This window comes from Mastigoproctus giganteus, chromosome 11, assembly GCF_048544385.1.
Source record: "Mastigoproctus giganteus isolate SK-2022 chromosome 11, ASM4854438v1, whole genome shotgun sequence".
Lineage (NCBI taxonomy): Eukaryota > Metazoa > Arthropoda > Arachnida > Uropygi > Thelyphonidae > Mastigoproctus > Mastigoproctus giganteus.
In genome coordinates, this window is record NC_143585.1 from 137,324,672 (window position 1) to 137,346,516 (window position 21,845).

Here is a 21,845-nt window from a genome sequence, read left to right on the forward strand (position 1 = left end):
CAGGAAAAAAATAACAGGGTTTAAATTAAAATAGCAGCTACCAGTTAAGGTGGATCTAAGACTGCTTATTATTCTAGTGATACAGTCGATTCCAGTTATTTGGGACACATCGGGACTAGTGCATTTTGGCCGATTAAGCAGCTGCCCCAATTATCTGAAGTTTCACGTAAATAGTTAAAAATACAATGGACCCCCACTTTACAATTGGTTCACTGTACAATCAAATCACATTACGATGGAGTCACCATAGTAAAGTACTGTTCACTATACAATGTGTAGTAACCGCCAGTCATTGTGATCACATTTGTGAATTGAATTTTAATTCTATTAAACAGCGATTCTAATTAGCGAAAATAGGAGGAATATTATCCACAGGCTATAAAAGTAAAGATATATTAAGCACAAATTTACCCTTTATTACCTTACCAATTAAAAAATTAAATGATACGTGAAATTCGGAAGAATATACGTGATAATCGGAATAATTAATAAGTACTGTAATATGTATATACTAACTAAACTAGTTGACATTTCTGTTCACTGATATTTGTGGGGGGGGGGGGGGTTAAAATTTAAAACAGTAAAAAGATAAGCAATCAATAACAAAAAACACGGCACACACAAATTGCAAGTAACACGATATGCGCAAGTGAGAACGGAGTAACAAATTACGAAGCTTTTAAAAATAGGAATAAAGAGAAGATTCTTAAAATTATTATTTTTTATATGATTGAAGATTCCATAGAAGTGTAAACACATTTTACCATAATAACCCACAGAATTTCAGCTGTCGGTATTATCGCAAATTCAATAAGATCGAGTTTACTATCAGTTTATGATAGATTTCACTAACAGAAAAGCCCAATAAACAGATGACTGCTAATTGTTTTTATTGTTTTATGGTTGTGACCTTCAGAAATCTGACCGAACTACGTGGTACAGTCGGAGACAATCGTAGGGTAATCTTCAGTGCTGCGGTCTCCTGCCCCGATTAAACGGCATTTTGTCCCAATTACGCAAAGTAAACCCTGGCTATTTTCTTGATTGGGTTCTGTTTTTTAAGATTTGCCCCAAATAAACGGCTACCCTGATTAACCGGTGGCACAAATAACCAGAATCCACTGTATTTGATTTAATTATGGTAATGTAGTGGAGATTCATGATACATTTTTCAGTGACATTGAAATATACGCAGATTGGATCTGTTTGCTGTTTAAATCCTTCAGTGGAACATCAGAAATGAGGTGGATGAAGCTTAGGAAGGAATCCTTCATAAACTGCTACCACTGATATTCCTTCATTTCAAAAATGCCAAGAATTTGTTCAGAATTTCAAATTAGTCTGTAATCAAGTCGCAAAGGAGATTAGGCAAGCAAAGGCAGATTACAAGAAATCTTTGGCAAAAGATGCTAAGGAAAACAGCAAGGAACTTTTAGAAAGAAGGGATTGAATCAGATTGGTCCACTTGATATTGATGGTTTGACTGTTGATGATCCTACTCAGACAGCTGATAATCTGAATGAGTATTTTGCATCTACATTCACACATGAGGAGTTATTAAGGGAGGAAAATGCTGGAAGTTCATGCTGTAACAGGGTGCTTAATGATTTTGTAATAACTGAGAGCAAAGTGGAGGATAAATTATTGAAGTTAAACATAAGAAAGGCACCATGGGCGGATGGGATCTATCCAGTTATGTTAATCTATCCAATTATATTCCAGACATTGCAATTTGCAGTATCTGGAAGACTAGGCACTTATGAGGTATTGAAGTATTGGATGGTATGCTGGATGGCATCTCTCCTCTTGCTCAGACAATACACAAAGGAGCATAAATTCAAAATGAAGGAGGATTGTTACAGGATACATGTGCACAAATTTGTCTTTAGCCAGTGGGTAGTTGATACTGCAACAAGCTTCATTATTGATAGAACTGCTCTAATGCATTTTCACCATATGTATAAAACACAGTAAAGTTTTCCACTACTATTACTACTGATCAGCCTGCTTTGAAATTCATAATGCATTATTCTTCTTCTTCAGGCGCCTCCGTAGCCAGGTGGGAAGGAGCAACAGTGCGTAGCACATGCTTCTTGATTAGACCGGGGTTCGAGCCCGTCACCACCAAATACTGGGGATGCGGGAATGACCACTGCATATTCCCTGAGCAATAGGGCTTTAGTTGTTAATGCTCCTAAAACCAAACAACAACAACAACAACAACAAGCATTATTCTTCATTGGTCTTTTATAATTGTGATTCACAAGGAAAGTGACTTTTACTTATTTACTAACATGGGAGGGCAGTGTTTTAGCATGTATTTCTAGACCATCAGCAAGAAGGGTTAGAGGAGTTGCCATCCTGTATGCTTGTTTTCTTTAAAATATTTGAGTTTTCTTTATTGATTGTTATTGCTTTCTAAATTGAGAAAGGATATCATTCCATATGGTATGCATTTGTTGGAAATCAAAAACCTTCAAAATCAGTTTTGCTTTTTTTTATTTTATTATATATTTTTTTGTGGTTAACTGAACAATTATGGAAAACTATTATCAGATGTTTATTATGGCTGTGTTTGTTAATAAAAAAAAAATTCACAGAATTTAAAAAAAAAAAATCATGATCTTAAATTAATGTGGTTTTATTTATTTATATTTTTTGTGAAAAGAAAAGATGGAGAAAAACAGCATTGCAAAAAAAAAAAAAAAAAAAAAAGATATTCTCTGTTATAAACTCTACAAACAAGAAATTGTTACTGGGAATAGTGTAATCCATTACTCTTCTGTCTGATCTCTTGGTATTGTTTTCAAAGGCAATTTGGTCTTCTGTGAGCCTCTCATAGCCAAGAGGTATGACTATGAGAACTAAATTTTTAAGAGCATTTTGGAATCTTAAAATGACCTCACAGAAGTGCCTAATTACTAAAGTTTATTTTTTAGAAGTATTTTGAACTTTATCTGATGCCATATTTAATTTATGGTGACCCTGTTTGGTATTCCACCACTAGTTATAATTTGAATATAACCTTAGGTGTTGAATTTTGGCTGACAGCAGAAATGCATCTGCTAGTGCAATAAGGCTACTGTTAGACCACACTGGGAATACTGTGTTCAAGTATGGAGACCGCATCTAAAGAACAACATTGTGCTTCTTGAAAGGGTAACATGCCTGGTGAGATCGGCAAAAGGGTGTCCATATGAGGACAGACTTCAGATATGTGAATTGCAGAGCTTGGAAACTAGGCACCTTAGAGGAGACTTGATTGAGGTGTACTTATGCCTCTCAGAGAGGCATAAGTAAAATGAATGAGGACAAAATTTTCACAGTTATGATTCTAGAATTAGGGACCATAATTTCAAGTTACGGGGAGGAGATGTTTAGACTGGATTGTAGGAAGTTATAAATTACTGAAATAAGTTACCTAATGGGTGGTAAAGGCTGACAGTTTGGGGAAATTCAAAGGTCAGGTGGATAGTTACCTACGGGAGGAGGGAAAAGCATAGGTTGTCTATTTCCTTTTCTCTTATTAACTACTTATTTTTTAAAATTTTCTTCTTATTATTTCTTTTTATTTTTATTATTTATTTATTTTTTTTTTTGGGGCTGGTGCAGCATAAGCTATAGGCTTCCTTGCACCATGTGGCCATTACTAACTATAATACTAAACCTACTATAATTGAATTATCATGGCAATTGGAGGATCGCACATACATGCACATTGAGAAGGTATAGACTTTTTTTTATTGTGTGAAGCATCTTTTGAACTTAGCCTCTGGAAAGGATAATAGTCTCATCATTTGGGATTTCACATGGGGCAGTATTCCTGATGGTACATTTCATTCTAAGCTTGTACTTTGCTCTCTCAGCTCCTAGAACTAAGAAATCTGATTCATGTTTTATAAGAATCATTGACCTAATGGATACTGACATCAGTTTATGGAAAACACATCCAACTTATTGCAATGTTGTTAAGGATATGTGGAGGCTTATCCCTTTAGTGAGTTTTGATTTTGCTGTCTTTTATTTTTGTAGCCCTCCCCTCCCAAGCAGTTGTATTAGGATGTCTAGTTTTATTTGGCATTAAAATTAATTTATATGTATATAAACAATGAGGATGAAGTTAAAACAGAAAAGGATATTTTGCATAGTATGAAATAAATACTTTGAACTGCAAATGAAGGAACTGATCTACTAAAGAAGAAAGGCTTAAAAGAGGGAAAATTGTGTGGGAAAGTGTCATTGATTTTACTTGATACATTAAGTATTTTATAGAAGAGGGTTACAAGTACTGCTAACTCTAACCTTGGAGAAGAACAGCCAGATCTTAGGGCAAACACGAGATGCCAAGATCAAATACTCAACATTAATACAAACTATAGAAACATAAGAACATAATGTATTTAGGATTTCACCTTGAAAAAGAATAGTGAATACCTAGAAATTCTGCTATTTAAAATTATAGAAAATATGGCATCAAGGATAATCTTTTAAGGGGAATGAAAAGTTTGTAGAAGTGGCAAGTTTGCAATGAGAATGGAAGGCAGATTGAAAGGCAGTATAAGTTAAATTTGATGTGTAGCAGGGCTGCATCATATTGCTGCTTCTTTTTTACAGGTTTTATGGACTGATTTAGTATGTGAGGATTTTGAGTTCTTAAACAGTAGCTTGAAAGATCAGTAATCTCTGAGTAATTTAGATAAAGGTTGTAGAGAATTTGACAATTTGACGTGAAAATTAGTTACACAGGAACAGCAATTATAAAAGTTGGGAAAGCCAACAAAATAATAATAATAAAATAATTCTAGCCTGAACAACCAAAACTTGGAGCAAGTTGGTAGTTTGCTATCTAGATATAGTTTTTAAAGATTTCCAAGGGTCAACATAAAAATAGCCAATAGAATAAATAAAGCAGAAAGTACAGATTTAAACAGTTTGTTTGTAACAAAAGATAAATAAGACAAAATTAGCTGTTTATAACAGTTTTTAAGCCTATCATTTTAATCTGTGGAACCAAGTGCTGAATAAAAAATATAAAAATAAACAACAAATTGAGTAAATTTATTTTTCCTCATTTAAAATTAATTTTTTTAGGAAAATTAAATGGAACTAACAGCTGGAAACAATAGCAAGACCATATTACAAATGAGGAAATAAGAAAAAAATCTGACCGAAAGTGTCAAGGATGCATTAGAAGAAAGAGGACTTACTATCATATGTTCTAAAATCTAAGGAAATAGGATAGCATGAAATAAAATAGTGAATTGAAGGCTGGTAGTCAAATTAACATTAAGAACAACCCACATAATATCCTTCTCCCAACACTATAAACAATTAAATTTTATTTTTGTTTAGCCCATATGCAAATGTTTGTTTTTAATTGTAGATTTTATTTAAATGAATTATAGGTGCTGGATGACACTCGCAAGTGGTGGAAGGCACGAAACATCAGAGGACAAGTTGCCCATGTTCCTCATACAATAGTTTCTTCAAATCCAGGAAATGGAACTGAAGATGATGTGTTCAGTAACCCACTTTATGGCAGCAGGGAAAGGAGCAGAGAATATTACAGTCCAGTGAGTTATTAGCAATGTACTCATAATTTTTATCAGTAGCTAATTTCTATAGTGATTTATAACTGATATATCTGTAGAAACAATAAGTAATTAATTGTTATAGTAAAAACATATAATGGATATCCTTTAATCCTCTTAATGGGAAACTTACAAGATATTGAATTTAGATAATATATACAGCCACTCCCCAGCTTATGTAATGCTCGACTTATGGAAATTCAACTTTACGTAAGTTTTTGCCGGCCGGTGCAAACTTAAAAAAATCGTGGAAATGTATTTTGCATCCGGTAGGAATAAATGGAGGTATTGTGAAAATATCATGTGAACCCAATAACACATTGTTTTTTTTTTTGGTAATTCATTCCAAGACCTTGGAAGTTGAAATTTTCAATATATAACTAAGCTATTTATCTCTCTAAAAGGTCATTTTTATAATGGAAATGCATCACACTTTAATCATTATCATATGTTCCATTATAAGAATCAATTTTGAACACCTTTGTGATATTTTAAAACACATTTCTGGAAGTCACTACCATAAAACAATAAAAACAATTTGCACTTTCCGGTTTATTGGGCTTTTCTGTTAGCGCAATCTGTTATAAACTCAATCTTATTGCATTTGTGCTAATACCGATAACTGGAATTCTGTGGGTTTTTACGTTACGGTATTATGGTGAAATGAGTTCTGCCTTCACTGAAATCTTCGATCTTATAAAAAACATAAATAAATTTTTAGAATCTTCTCTTCATTCCTATTTACTTATTACAGTGGTGAAGGTGCAAGTGATGGCAGTGCTAGGAAACAAAACAAGATTTAGAAATGAAGATGAAAATGATTAAACAGTAAGAAGCAGGGCAAAGTTTGTCATCTATTGCACGGAATTAGGTCTTGCAGCTTCAACAGTAAATACTATTTTAAGGGACAGTGCACTTAAAAAGAACATGTTTATTTGGTTTTTAGGAGAATTAGCAACTAAGGCCATATTGCTCCGGAGATATGCTGTGGTCATTCCCTGACCTTTCCGCATCCTCCGTATTTGGTGGTGACGGGCTTGAACCCCGGTCTAATCAAGAAGCGTATGCTATGCACTGCTGCTCCTGCCCACCTGGCTATGGAGGTGCCTTAAAAAAGAACATGTTAAAGGATCAATGCATGTAAGATCAATAGTGATCACAAAACAGCATTCAGGTGCTATATTGAAGATGGAAAAGCTATTAATAATATGGATTGAAAATAAGGTTCAGAAGCAAGTGCGTCTGAGTCCAATGGCCATTCAAACAAAAGCAAGAAGTATTTATGAAGATATTAAGGATAAGTACGGTTAACCCCAAGCCAAGTTCGTGGCAAGCAATGGGTGGGTTAATAGGTTATCACACTGGTTTTCAAAACATTAAAGTATGCAGTGAAGTCGCCAGTGCTGATTCTTCAGATGCAGAGAAATTTGTGATGTGTTGGAAAAAAAACCCTTCTAAATCTCCACAGCCCTCAACTTCTGCAGCAGCATACTTATCAGCTGGAGACTTAATTCTGGCAATGATCCTCAAAAGGTAAAACTTGCTGACGGCTCCTCTCTTGCCTCTCCCTTCTCTCTTTTTATAATTTTGAAATTTTTGCAATTTTGTACACTTTTGTAATTTTTCCTGCACATGAAATTAAAAAAAAATTGAATAAATAATTCTGTTTACATGTTCGTCGAACATTTCTTTTTTGCTTCAATCAAATTTGTGAGTGCTACATAAGCATTTAGGGAAATTCTTACGTAAAATTCCGACTTACGTAGAGTTCCACGGATCGCAACCCTTATGTAAGTCAGGGAGTGGCTGTATTATGTATCCCCTACCATAGGGATGGAAGAAATTAATAATTAATTGCAGTTATATTGAATAGTTCATTGGTTCATACACTATTGGAAATTGTACAAAATACATTTTTTCATTGCATGTAGGACCTACATATTTTTACCAGTTGAGAAAAACTTTCAGCTGTGGATTTTGCTAATCTATTGTTAGGAGATGGTCCCAAATTGGATGAGATAAGATGATCTGGTTAATTTTAGGAGATGATCTTGGGGTAAAGAGGGATCTACCTAGCAGGTGCTGCAATAGGTGCATTGCAGTAAAGGAGACAGCAGGGTTTATTGAGAGTGTTTTATCTATTTCTGAGCTATCTGACTGATCCCCAAATTTTAGGAGGGGGATTGGAATGGTGGAATAGCTAGATCCAGTGTAGGGATAGTTGCCCTTTCTCCAATTCTTATTGATACTAGAGGGACAGGAAACAATCTTGAATGATTCAATAAAATCTTATTTTGTTGCTTTTAGTATTTTATGTTTATATTTAAAAGTAGCAAAATGATGCAAAGAAACAAAGATTACACAGCATCTTCCATCAAAAAAGAAATACCCCTCCAGTTTTATTTATTACTTTCAGATATTTATCTAATTCCTCTTTAAATCTACATATCTCTCCAAACTGAGCAAAATTAGGTGGTAACTGAATACCCACCAATGTTTCCAGTTTTTTCAAATGATTTATGGCTGGCAAATTTACTTTCCTTATATGTGAAAAAAATATTTTATTCACATATTTTTTCTATATATGCATATATATCATTTTATTTATCAGTGTGGCTATAAGTTTGCTATTAGGCAACTCTCTTGTATTTAGTTCAAATAATATCAATAATATGTCCAGTATGTAGCTGAAATTTGGGACCATGGCAAAGTAATGGCAAACTATGGAACTGTTGTAGACAAAGTGTGCTAGAATTAACATAACATTCAACTAAATTCAGAGGAAAACACTATCATAAGAGACTACACAATATGTATTAGGTTACAAAGAGCATGAAAAGATATTCTCACATGCTTGTATACTAATGTTAGGAGTATAGTTAATAAATTTGAATTTGAAGCACTAATTAAATCAAGACATGCCAACATAATAGGAATATTAGAAAAATGGTGTTGTTCTGATATACTGAATGCCGAATTTGAATATAGCAAATACAATCTGTACAGAAAAAACACAAGGCTTGAGTATCAAAGTGATGTTGAGCAATCACAGCTACGTTTATAAGTGATTGGTTCATGGTTAGTATTGTCTCTATTGGAAGCATTTTATTAATAGGTTGAAGTTTATTGAATGCCTGCTGTAATAAAAGTTTTAAGATGCAAAGGAAACCCACCTTTATATATATATATATATTAGGCAAAGAATTATTTGTAAATTTTAAAAATCATACATAAATTAAGGTTATTAGTAAAATCAGAACAGATTAATGCCATCTATGTGAAAGATTGTGCTTTACATCGGTCTGTATTAATTTGATATGTTCTTGATATGTTAAAAGGTTGATATAATACAATATGGTAGTTTAAAATATCGGATTATCAATGAGGTAACAAGTTGAGTGAGTTAAGGTGCAGTCTTAGAATGACCTATGCGTCAAAACAGCCCAAATTATATAATCAATATATTATATAATTTGTATTAATATTAAATTAAATTGAGTATGCATAAATGTATGTGAAAGTTACACAAGGTGCCAGTAACTATAAGGGTGAGGAAAGTAGAAAAAGAAGAGTAGTAGATTAGTGAAAGGTGAAAGACTTAATATCCTAGAGATTATGATGAATTAAGTAAAGTATAGGCTGAATGGGGGCTTCCGTAGCCAAGTGGTCAGGAACTGGAGTGCAGTAGCACACTCTTTGAGTAGACCAGGGTTCAAGCCCCTGACTGTTAATACAGTCAGTCTGCCAACCCACACTGGACCAGCATGGCAGATTATGGTCCATTTCCCTCAGCACAAATTGTTGAGGAGGCTTCCATTATGCAGTGGGTTGATAATGGCTGCAGTTTTTTTTTATGGGCTGAATTGCAAAGCCAATATAAAGTGGGGGAACTGTAATGCTAATGTTAGGAGTATAGTTAATTCATTGGTTTAAACAAGTGAAATTAGTACAACAAAATATAAATAAAATGCAAATGGTATATAGCTCGTATCATCCGATATGGGGAACAATTTTAGTAAATGGTCTAATATAGGTAATGCAAAAAATGCTTGATCTGATGTCAGCTGAAATAAATATTGATACATGATGAGGTATTTCATCATGGGACTACACCTGACCATGTATCAGGAACTGCGTTTCTATACTTGTCCATAGTAGTAGAAGAAAAGTGAAAGGCCAAAAAGGAATGAAATTAAATTAGCACTTTCTAATACAGTATGGACAAGGTACTTTGTCCATACTGTATTAGAAAGTCTCCCACTTCATATTGGCTTGGCAATTCAGCCCATAATTTACTTAATTCATCATAACCTCTAGGATATTAACATTCTTTCACTAATCTATTACTCTTCTTTTTCTACTTTCCTCACCCTTATAGTTGCTAGCACATCCATTTATGTATACTTAATTTAATTTAATATTAATACAAATTACATATACTCCTGCATCCTTTAATGCTGCTTTACACTTTTAAGTGCATCTGTCATACCTAATTTATTAATCTTGCTTTCATTGAAACTATTTCATCTACTGTATACCTCTTTTCTGTGTGACTCTAAACTTTTCCTTTAAAGAGTTGCATTGAAAACCCATTTATATATAGATTTTATATATATATATAAAATATATTTTATATACGGGCAGTTCTCGCTTTACGAGTTTCCGGGTTTACAAGTTTTTTCCCCCAAGTATCAAGTATCAACAAAATCGAAAATATGAACATTAATTGCAAAAAATGAATGTTAAACATTCATAAATACCGCTTTACGATATGAATCAGTTCCAGAGACACCATTGTATCATTAAAATATCGTAATGTGAACCCAATAACACATTGTTTTTTGTAATTCGTTTCAAGATCTTGGAAGTTGAAATGTTTGCTGTATAACTAAGCTATTTATCTCTCTAAAATGTCATTTTTAAGGTCACGAGCATGACCTTAAGGCCACATAAACGGTCATGAGCGTGGTTTGTAAATTGTATTAGTTACCAATTCAAATCAACAAAATGTGCTATACTTTCATCGTTATCATATGTTCTGTTATAAGAATCAATTTTAAATGCCTTTGTGATATTTTTCTAAAGCACATTTCTGGAGGTCACGACCATAAAACAATAAAAACAGTTTGTATTTTTCGGTTTATTGGGCTTTTCTGTTACTGCAAGCAATTATAAATGGGTAGTAAACTCAATCTTCTTGTATTTGGAAAATATCGATAGTGGGAATTGTGGTTTTTTATGTTATTATGGTGAAATATGTTTCCCCTTTACTGACACCTTCAATCATAAATAAAAAACATAAATAAATTTTCAGAATCTTCTCTTCATTCCTTTTTTTTTTCGTAAACTTCCACGCGAATCGTGCTAGTTGCAATTTGTGTGTATCGTTAAAAATTGCTTATGCATGCAATTGTGAAATTTATAAAGAAAAGAGTAGATTATCTTGGAACAAACGCCTCTTGAAACATTTCTGAAGACGACTCCTTGTGCAACAAACCAACGAGTGTCGAGCCAATAATAAGTGATCAACGAGTGTGCATTTAGTCCATGATGATGAAGAATAAACATTCTTTAACATTTGTAAGTCATCAGTAATTTCTCTATTATTATAATTTGCTTGATTTTACAGGCTACATTTTCATTTCTTTCAATAAATCAGTCATTGTTTAAACATAAACTAATTAGCTAACTCATTTCATTGTTGAGAACGTAACCCCTATTTTTAACCTTATGTCTATGGGAAATAAATTCCCGCTTTACGAATTTTTGCTTTACGAGCACGTGCTAGGAATGAATTAACTCGTAAAGTCGAGAACTACCTGTATAAAAAATATATATAAAAAGAGCATTCCTCTGAGTTTTCAGATGCAATCAAGATAACAAAGAAAAACAATAAGATGTGAAAAAAATCCCTGGAATTGTAAAGCACTGAAAAAAATTAGGATAAAATGTCCCCAGTTTTATAGCTCAACTACGTAATCCCTTTTAATACCTTAGGAAATCTTGGAATTTGCTATAAACTCGGAGGAAATAACCATATGAACTTTGGACATTAATCACTCAATTCTTAGGTGATCTTACAATCCTGATGATTGAAGGCTTTTACTCCTTGTGGAGTACTTTGGGCAGCACTGGATAAAGACATGGTTGAGCAGTATCCTTTATCGTACTCCTTCCCCCCTCCTTTATGCTCTTTACTTCTTGTCTTATGTTGCCCTGTCTCCTGGATGAAAGGGAATGCACGTGCATGTCTGTCTGCTGGAATGGGTTCCAGCAAGCCAGCTTCAGCAAGTACATGCACACACACCTGAGTTTTAAGCACATCAGTGTCTTACACCATACTACACCATTGTATATTCTGTCTGTACAAGTGTGTGTTCATGGGCCCATTTGCATATTATGCAGGTTTAAAAACCCAGAATAACTCATGGGGAAAATCCTACTTCCTCTGCCTGAGATTGGCTAATTAGAACTTCCACTGAAGAGGACTTTAGAAATTCTTCCAGTCATAGATGGGAATCAAACAATTAACAAAATCATCATACTGTTGCAGAGGATCCTAAATGATGACTCATTCACATATATGCATCATCCCTCAGGCAATAATACTGCAATAAATTTAACCATTTATTTTCCATATCTATGCTGCCTTACACTTAACTAGAAAACAGCTGGTGAGCCCTTATATAGTAATCATTTTCAAATGATAATCCAAGATACTTAAAGGAATTTTAATAGACTCTGCAGAAATCATTAATAGCTACTTGAGAAGGTTGACTGAAAAATACACAGACTGTTAGCAATACTTGATCCACAGACATTGGGTAATCTTTTATTGGTGCAGTAGAAATTTATGTAACAGAGACATTGCTATATGTATCAAAACTTCCACAAGACTACCACTGTATCCCAAAACATGGTGAAATGAGCACCTAGTTGCTAAGACAAAAACAAGGTAGTAGATGTACCAGTTAAAGCTGCCTGGATCTGCTTCACTTCACCCACCAAACTCACCTTACAACCTGTCAGAAAGTTTTAAAAGTAATCAGGAAAATGAGTGGTAAATACTAATATGCTTCACTTATAATATCTAAGTATTGCAGAATCATAATAATTTGGAAATGCATTAGGAGACATTTGCAGAACCCACGGCAGTCACATCATACACTCCATCCCATCAAAGATCCCAGACAGACTGAGAAAGATGAACTTAATTTCTCGTCAAGAGAGAAAATTTGCCTTGCATGTTCTAAACAAGAGCTTTCTCACTAATAGGAGGCAATACTACAGATGTTGATAGTATTCATTTAAAACTCTACATAATAGACTATTACATTAAATGTATTCCTAAAAATAGCACTATGCTATTGTTTTTGCCTTTGTTGCTTAGTTGTAATATTTATGTAAGTATTGTAGAACCGTAACAAATTGGAAATGCATTAGGAGAAATTATGCTCTTCATAGTTTTCTCTCAGTAATTTTCACAATTTTTGAGTATCAAGAGATGCTGAGGTCATCTATAAATATTGTTTACTGTATTTGAGAGATATTTCACAATATCCAAAGTGAGTTTGTGATCATGAAACAGTGGCTTTCACTTACCTTCCCGAAAAACAACTTGTATCCATTTCTGCTAAAGACAAAACCATCAGCCATAATCCAGACTCCAACTAAATGTACAAACTAGCATTCAATTTTTGGGGATCATGCTCAATAACAAACTTACTTCCCCAGAGCATATACAGCAACTGAAGATTAATTTCCAAAAAAAATTAATCATAACAGTTCTTTTAACAGTGGTGGGGAATGGTCTTTGCTCTAAATATATAAGGTCTTAGTAAGATTAAAACTCAATTATGAGATTCTAGTCTACAGTTCAGCAAGATTCTGTGCCCTGCACTTGCTTGCTTGATTCTTTACATCATAGCTCTATATGAACTGCTATTTGTACATATCATGTGTCCCCAGTTAGCATTAGCATTAGTAGAGGCATATGATGCAAGAAAGCAAGCTTATGCAGCATCAGCCAAAAAAAAAAAAAAAAAAACCACACACACTTACATTTCACCCTTCCATTCGTTCGAAATACCTGTCCAGCTGAGCCTTAAATTTATTTAGGCTATCAACTTCCACAACAAGGGATGGAAGTCTGTTCCACCAACCAACTTCCACAACAAGGGATGGAAGTCTGTTCCACCAACCAACTACCCACCAACCAACTACCCGCTGGTTTATAATGTTTTTGTAATATAATTTCTTTGGTGAAAGAGATGAACCTACACTAATGATCCTAAGACAGTGTCTAATATTATGTTATGAATGAAAAATTAGATCTGTGCTCTGCATCAAAGCGGCCAGTTTCATTCAGTTACATAAATATATTTATAATGCAGAGTTTCCCCACTAGAAAAACTTTGCTAAGCAATTTCAATTTAGAAGTAGATAATATTGCATATAAATCCACACAGCTGCATCAAGCTGTGTGGATTTATATGCAATATTATCAGTTTCTAACAGCTGCATCAAGAGACACACTCAAAATCCTGCGGAGTTTTCTACTTAAGGAAAATATATATTTTGGTACCCAGGTCCTTAATATGCCCTGGTATACCTGTATCAAAAAGCAAAAGTCATGTTGGGATAGTCATAATATTTCCAAATGAAATACTGGCCAAATGGCTACAGCATTACAAACTCAAAATAACTCCATCGGTGCCACTACCTGGTTGTAGGATAATAAAATTTAAATAGTCTCCAAATTGATATTGAGAGAATAATACTATTTTGCTAGGTCTTGTGGTGGAATCACTGCAGGGGAATCAAAATGTGCAAATGATATCAAGTTTGATAAAGTAGTTAATGTTCAATGCTAAGCACAGCTTCTTCAGGATGACTTACACTTCAGAGATGGCCAGAAAAGTGGTAACTATCTTTTAATGCAGCAAAATGTAAGGTGACACTTGGGAATAGCAAACTCCCAAAATAACTTATGCACTTGGTGTGGTTGAATTAAAAAAACAGTAGAGGAAGAAAGAGATTTGGGAGTTATGATACAGTTAAACATGAAGTTTTCTGAGCAGTACAGTCAGGTAGCAAGAAGGGCCCATGGTGTCCTATCATTGATTTATCAAACTTTTGCTTGTAGAGATAGGAGGTCATAATACCACTGTATAAGGCTGTTGTGAGGCCACACTTGGAATATTGTGTCCAGGTGTGGACTGACACTTTAGAGGAGATTTCATTGAAGTATATAAGGATCTGAGAGGTGAAAGTTAAATGGACAAGGATGAAATTTTCACTATTGTGAATTATTCCAAAAATAGGGGCATAGATTCAAATTATGAGGGAGAAGACAGACTGGATTGCAGGAAGTTTTATTTTAGCCAGAGAGTAGTTAATTATTGGAATAAGATGCCTTCATGAATGATTGAGACTGACAGCTTGGAGAAATTCAAAACTCAGCTGGATAGATACTTACATGAGGAGAGAATCAAATAAGTAGTCAAATAGGTCAAATGTTTGCATCATTTATTAATTTTTTTTTTTTTTTTTTGCCAGTGCAGCAAAAGTACAGGACTTTCTTGCACCATATTGCTAATATTAATACTGATAAGAGCAGGAAATCTGAGGACTTACTTAACAAGTAGAGGGTAATGTTGAGAAAAAGTTGCAAGTTAGGGTTAAATTTGAAAGCATCTGCAATTCTTCCCAGACATAATAGGAGGGACTACATGATGAGAGCCTTATCAATCAGTTGGGGCTGGAGAGATTGTGCAAGGCTCATGAAATAGAATTTTTTGCAGCATAGTCCATGCTTGATAACAGGAGAGACTGCTTCTACAGGGATTGGATACAGTTAAATAGAAAGGGTGCAAGAATATGTGCTGATGCTATGGAGGCAGCGTTAGGTAGGTCAGAAAACTGCTAGCATGAGAGGATACACAGACTAATAAAGTGATTCTTGCACTGCTTCTATTGGAACAAGCTGCTTGTTCCAATAGAAGCAGTGCAAGGTACTGGGGATTTCAAGGAATGCTGGGAGTCATCATGGAGGAATGAAATACATGAAATGGGCTGTGTTAGGGTAACTAAGAGTAAGAACAGGTACTTGTATACTTGCATATATACCAATGTTAGAAGAATATGCTTTGACGGAAGAAATGTCAAGTCATTGGTTCCTGAGGCTTGTGACAGACATTCTTCCAGGGCTTGCTAACTTGGAGTGTGAAACACTGATTGAATCAATATTCAGGTCTCACTTATGAATCAAGCAGACCAAATTTTGAAGTCTGGTCTTTCTGCAATATTCAAATCCTCTGCTTGCACCTTCACAATAAGACTGTTAATAACCCTATGATATGCAAATCCAGGAACAATACACTTAGTTTACTGGAGGTGAAGATATCTAGGAGTAAACTAATGTAAGCAGGGATTGAAGTGTACCATCCACATCATACAGTGGAATGCCACCCTTCTTTGTCTCCAGGTAATACTGGGTGATAGATGACCCTTATCATCTGATGCAGTGTGAGGGGGTATCAAAAAGTTTGTACCCTTACCTAGAAATAATAGCCTTAGATAAGTGAAACTTCACAGGAACTTTAATCCTTTTCTATGTACTCTCCATGTCTAGTAACTCATTTCTCCCATATATGTATCAGTTGTTTAATGCCTTGATCATAGAAGTTCACACTTTTTGCCTGAAACCACAATTCCACTCCATTGAATGGTGGGGAGGAGGTGTGCTTCCACTGCTTAGACATGTCTTTAGTCTCTGGATCATACTGGTGTACTCAGCATTTGTCACCAACCGATCACAAAAGATCTCAACATCCACATTACACAAATCCAACAGTTGGCGAGAACACTGCATTCGATTGCTGACGCCTTTGTTGCCGCCTCCGTAGCCAGGTGGGAAGGAGCAGCAGTGCGTAGCACACTCTTCTTGATTAGACCGGGGTTCGAGCCCATCACCACCAAATACAGAGGATGCGGAAAGATCAGGGAATGACCACCGCATATCCCAGAGCAATATGGCCTTAGTTGCTAATGCTCCTAAAAACCAAATAACAAATATAGCTGACGCCTTTGCAGAAGCAATCTTGGAACCCATCGTGCGGAGACCTTATTATGTAAACTTATTATGTAAAATGCTGTGGGTAGACTCATAAATAATTCCCACTGCATTTGCGATGAAATGAATTGTCACAAGTTTGTCACTCAATACTAATTGCTCAACCTTTGCAACTGTCTCATTGTCTGTAGATGTTGATGGTCTTCTTTCTCTTGGCTCGTCAAAGACGCTTGTATGACCGCACTGGAACTCTCATTTCCACTTTTTTACAGTGTCATAGGATGGACAATTCTGCCCATACACAGCTTTCATTTCTTCGTCAATTTTTATTGAATATGTAGACAACTTATATTGAAAACACCATCTTCCTTCTGATGTTTTATCTAGGTCAGGGTACGATCTTTTTGATACCCCCTCGTATTACCATATTTCTTATTTGAAGCTTTAAATAGTGAAATCCACATTTGGTCTTCAGGGTAGAGTCCCAGCAACCCCCATTTCTTTCTTACATCATGGTGATCCACTATTTGATACATTTTGAGGACACAGCTCTAGAACAGTGTTTTGGGCGGGCCATTAGATGACCCACCATAGTAAACTTATTGTTAACTCTATGAGGCAGCTGGACCAACTAGTGTAAAATTTTCCTGTAATGACTGGAGAGAATCAGTAGTGTACATGCAGGAGGCATTGTTCAGTCCACTTTTATGTACTGAATGCATCATGGATAGTCAAACTAATCAAACAAACTTATCTGCAAATTTACCTAAACCTCTCAAAAACTTACTCATTCATTCCACAAATATAAGTGGTCTTAGTTTCAATCTTAATGATATTTATTCCACCTACACTCTGTCAAGCCCACTTCATTTTTCTGACAGAATCTCAATTATTGAATGCCTCAACCACTGCTCACTTTCCCTCATTATTTGCTCTATAATCCTTTTCTCTTCAAAGGTGGTACTTGTACATATGTGTGCAATTTTATTCCTTGTCAGAAAATTTCTAATTTGCAATCTTCTCTCTTTGATTTCCCATAGCTTACACTCTCTACCCACATTCTTTCAGATTTGTCTGTTGCTTCATCTTTCTGCCAACTCCACTTGGAACTCTTTGACTTCTTTCTTTGAAAATAGACTTCCTTCAATCTAACATTCCTAACAGTGAGGTGATTTTAATTTTCACAGCTTCAGCTGCCTCAGTTTTCTAGTTACACTGACCCAGCTGGTTGAGTTGCTGAAGCATTTACAGTTACTAATGACTTCACTCAGCCTGTTAATTTATTGACAAGAATACCAGATAATCTTAACCCCACACCAGCTCGTGATCTTTTTCTCAAAAACACCTTCCTGATATACCTTCATCAATGATATTGATGAAGGTATATCAGGCTTAATGTCGAAGTTTGCAGATGACACGAAGGTTGGCAGGGTTGTTAATGACAGTAATGGCAGTGTGCTACTGCAACAGGATCTAGATAATTTGGGCAGATGGGCTAAGAAGTGGCAACTGAAGTTTAACCTTGACAAATGCAAAGTACTGCATATGGGTAGAAGTAACCCCAGAGAAACGTACCAACTGTGTGGTACTACACTTAAGGTGGTAGAAAATGAAAAAGACCTGGGAGTAATTGTGCAGTCAGATATGAAGTTTTCTGAGCAATGTAGACAGGCTGCTAGGGCAGGTCATGGGGTTTTGTCAATGATATATAGGAATTTTGCTAGCAGGGAAAAGGAGGTGATTGTCCCTCTGTATAAGGCAATGGTCAGGCCACGCCTTGAGTACTGCGTACAGGTCTGGAGGCCTCATTTTAGGAAGGATGTAGATTTGCTTGAGCGTGTACAGAGAAGAGCAACACGATTGGTGAGGGGAATGAAGGGATCCTCTTACCAAGAGAGGCTTAAGTTCTGCAAATTGCAGTGGCTGGAGACTAGGCACCTGCGTGGTGATCTGATTGAGGTCTATAAGGCCTTGAATGGGTTGAGCACGCTGAATTCTGATGGGATCCTCCCACTTGTTCAGAATACGAACCTACGGGGACATAAGTTCAAATTAAGAAAGGATAGATGTAGAATAGATGTGCGGAAATTTGCCTTTAGCCAGCGGGTGGTTAATTGCTGGAACAAACTTCCATCTGTCGTTGTAGAAGTTGATAGGTTAAATAAATTTAAGGAGGAACTGGACAGGCATTTGGAGGGTATGGTGTGTTTTTTTTTTTTTTTTTTTTGGCTGATGCTGCATAAGCTCCTACACTTGCTTTCTTGCATCAAGTGCCACTACTACTACTACTACTACTACCTCTTCAAAATAGACTCAATGTTAGTGGTCCTCCATGTAGCTCAGATTACAACTCTGTGATCTCTTCTCCAATGGAGCTTCTCTCCCATGGATTCATATTGCTTCATGTCATTTTTTTTTTTGGCATTACAAAAATGTGAAATGTGAAAAAATATAAATCCAAGTGATTTATATTTTTCATTTCCTTGGTTGGATTACTATTTTAAATATTCTAATTACAGTGTTTGCTCCAATCAAGTCAGTGAAATTAACCTTCTAGGGACATTCCACCTTAAAATCTTGTCCTTCATCTAAACCTTGGTTTTCCATAAATGTGCTAAGGCTGTTTAATATAAGACTATTGCATATTACAGTTGTCTTGCAATCAAATCTCCAGTTTCTTTTTCTGCCTATACTAAATCTTGAAGCAATTGTGAAAACAGTTATTAAACAGCCCCAACTTGATTTTGGACAGGCTAAGAGTGAAAAAAAACTCTATTATTGTCCAAGTGGTAGTTGTACATTTTCTCTCTGTCTCTCTTGCCTAAAGTTATTGGCAGCAACATCCACCTCTACTACCACCTCTCTTGAAACCTGATGGTTCTATCACATCCATAGCTAAATATAAAGCTGACTTACTAACATCCTACTTTTTTTTCTAACTCTTGTGTTGACAAACTTAGTAATTCATCTCCTATTATACACAGTACACCCTGCTCAATGCCTCCAACAAAAGGATGTTAAAAAAATATATTCTGAACAAATTTGATGCCAGAAAAGCTCCAGATATGGCATTTCTTCATTTGTTCTCAAAACCTGTTCTCCTGAACTTGCTCCTGTTGGATGTTTCCTTTACACAATTTCTTATTCCACTAGTGTACTTCCTTCTACTTAGAAATTTACTCATATCCAGCCAATTCCTAAAAAGGGTAACAAATCCCTCCATCCAGTTATTGCCAAGTTACACTTATCTGTGCTCCTTCCAAAGGAATAGACATATCTCTGAATGGTTCTTGTTATATATTATTTGAAATGCTAATCAAACGATTCTATAAAACCAAAGTTAAATTAACCTACTTTAAAACAAAAAATTAAAACTTTCCATAAAAACTTTCTATCTGATCAATGATCTCTGATGTGGATTCCATCAGTGTTGATCCACTGGTGATATACTGGCTTTTGGACAAATTCAATGGAAAATTTTGGTGAAACTGAAGAGTTACTCTATATTTCTAAGAATTTTGATTGGTTTGTGCATAAAGATATTCTAAATGAGGTCCTATCTTATGAATTTACAGTTTTTTTTGCAATGGATATCCAGTTTTCTCTTTGACTACTCACTGCTGGTGATGGTAGATTGCTCAGCTGTGTACTCCAAGGTTCAGTTCTTTTCTCCCACTCTTTTCCTCTTATGTATTACTGATCTTCCTCCATTGACTGTAAATTCTATCTATAGTTTTGTTGATGATGATAGCACCTAGAATTCCACCTTCTGGTTTGAGAAAAACCTTGCCCTGCACAAACAGCTTTAAATTCTTAAATATCCACCACCATTTTCTTAAATGCCAATCTCTAGATAATTCTTAATAAGGCAAAGGAAACTGGGTTAACAGCTTCAATCCTTCAGAAACTCAGTCCTGTTTAATTTCTTGTAAAAAAAATCTGCTGCTCATATGCTCACCTTCAGTGACACATAGATTTCTAGACAAGATCACATATTATCTTTGAGGATTACCCTGACTTCTAATCTCTCTTGGCATAAGCCCATCACCAATATTCCATCCTCTGCATCAAAAAACTTGAATTTTCTTTTTTGCTCTCACCTTTACATTTCTTCAAAACAACTACTCACTCTGAAAATCTGAAATCAATCTGCCATACCAAGGAATATTTTTCTCATTTGGACTGGTTCCCCCAAAACCTTACTCAAACTTCTTCACTCTGTTTAGAAGAGGGCAGTCAGGTTAATTAGCATTAGTAGAGGCATATTATGCCAGAAAGCAAGCTTACACAGCATCAGCCAAAAAAAAAAAAAAAAAAACCCTTCCCATTTCACCCATCCATTCATTCAAAATGTTTGTCTTGTTCTGCCTTGACTTTATTTAATATGTCAACTTCTACAATGACAGATGGAAGTTTGTTTCAACAATCAACCACCCACTGGCTAAAGACAAATTTCTGCACATCTGTTCTACAACTGTCTTTCCTCAATTTGAATTTATGTCCCCTCAGGTGAGTAATCTCTGCAAGAGGAAGAATCCCATCAGCATTTAGCTTGCTCAAATCATTCAAGGCTTTATACACTTCAATCAGATCACCTCACAGGTGCTTAGTCTCACAGACACTGTAATTTGCAGAACTTAATTTAAGCCTTTCTTCGTAAGAGCAACCTTTTTTTTTCCATTCACTAATCTTGTTGCCCATCTGTGTACTCGTTCCAGGAGGCTCTACATCCTTCCTAAAATTAGGCCTCCAAACTTGTATACAATACTCAAGGTGTGGCTTGACCATTGCCTAATACAAGGGAATAATCACCACCTTATCCCTGCTAGAAAAATTCCTATATATCATCAACAAGACGCCATGACCTTGCAGACTGTCTGCACTGCTCAGAAAACTTCATATCTGACTGCATAATTACTCCCAGGTCTTTCATTCTCCACCACCTTGAGTGTAGTACCATACAGTTGATACATTATTCTGGGGTTACTGCTATCCATATGCAGTACTTTACATTTGTCAATGTTAAACTTCAGTTGCCACCTCTCAGCTGATCTGCTCAACTTCTCTAGATCCTGTTGTAGTAGCACACTGCCATTAACAACCCTGCCAACCTTCGTATCATCTGCAAAACTTGTACATTAAGCCTGATATACCCTCATCAATATCATTGATAAATATAC

At 35.4% G+C, this 21,845-nt stretch overlaps 1 protein-coding gene across 3 annotated transcripts in view; it reads left to right on the forward strand.

Annotated features, from left to right (window-relative positions):
* Nucleotides 1–21,845, forward strand: part of LOC150078460 (epidermal growth factor receptor kinase substrate 8-like) — a 234,340-nt gene that overhangs the window by 204,578 nt on the left and 7,917 nt on the right. For all 3 annotated transcript variants that reach the window (XM_090384181.1, XM_090384182.1, XM_090384183.1), the window contains one exon: nucleotides 5,406–5,573. In XM_090384181.1, the coding sequence (XP_090240307.1) occupies nucleotides 5,406–5,573 (168 nt within the window). The remainder of the gene's footprint in view (nucleotides 1–5,405; nucleotides 5,574–21,845) is intronic.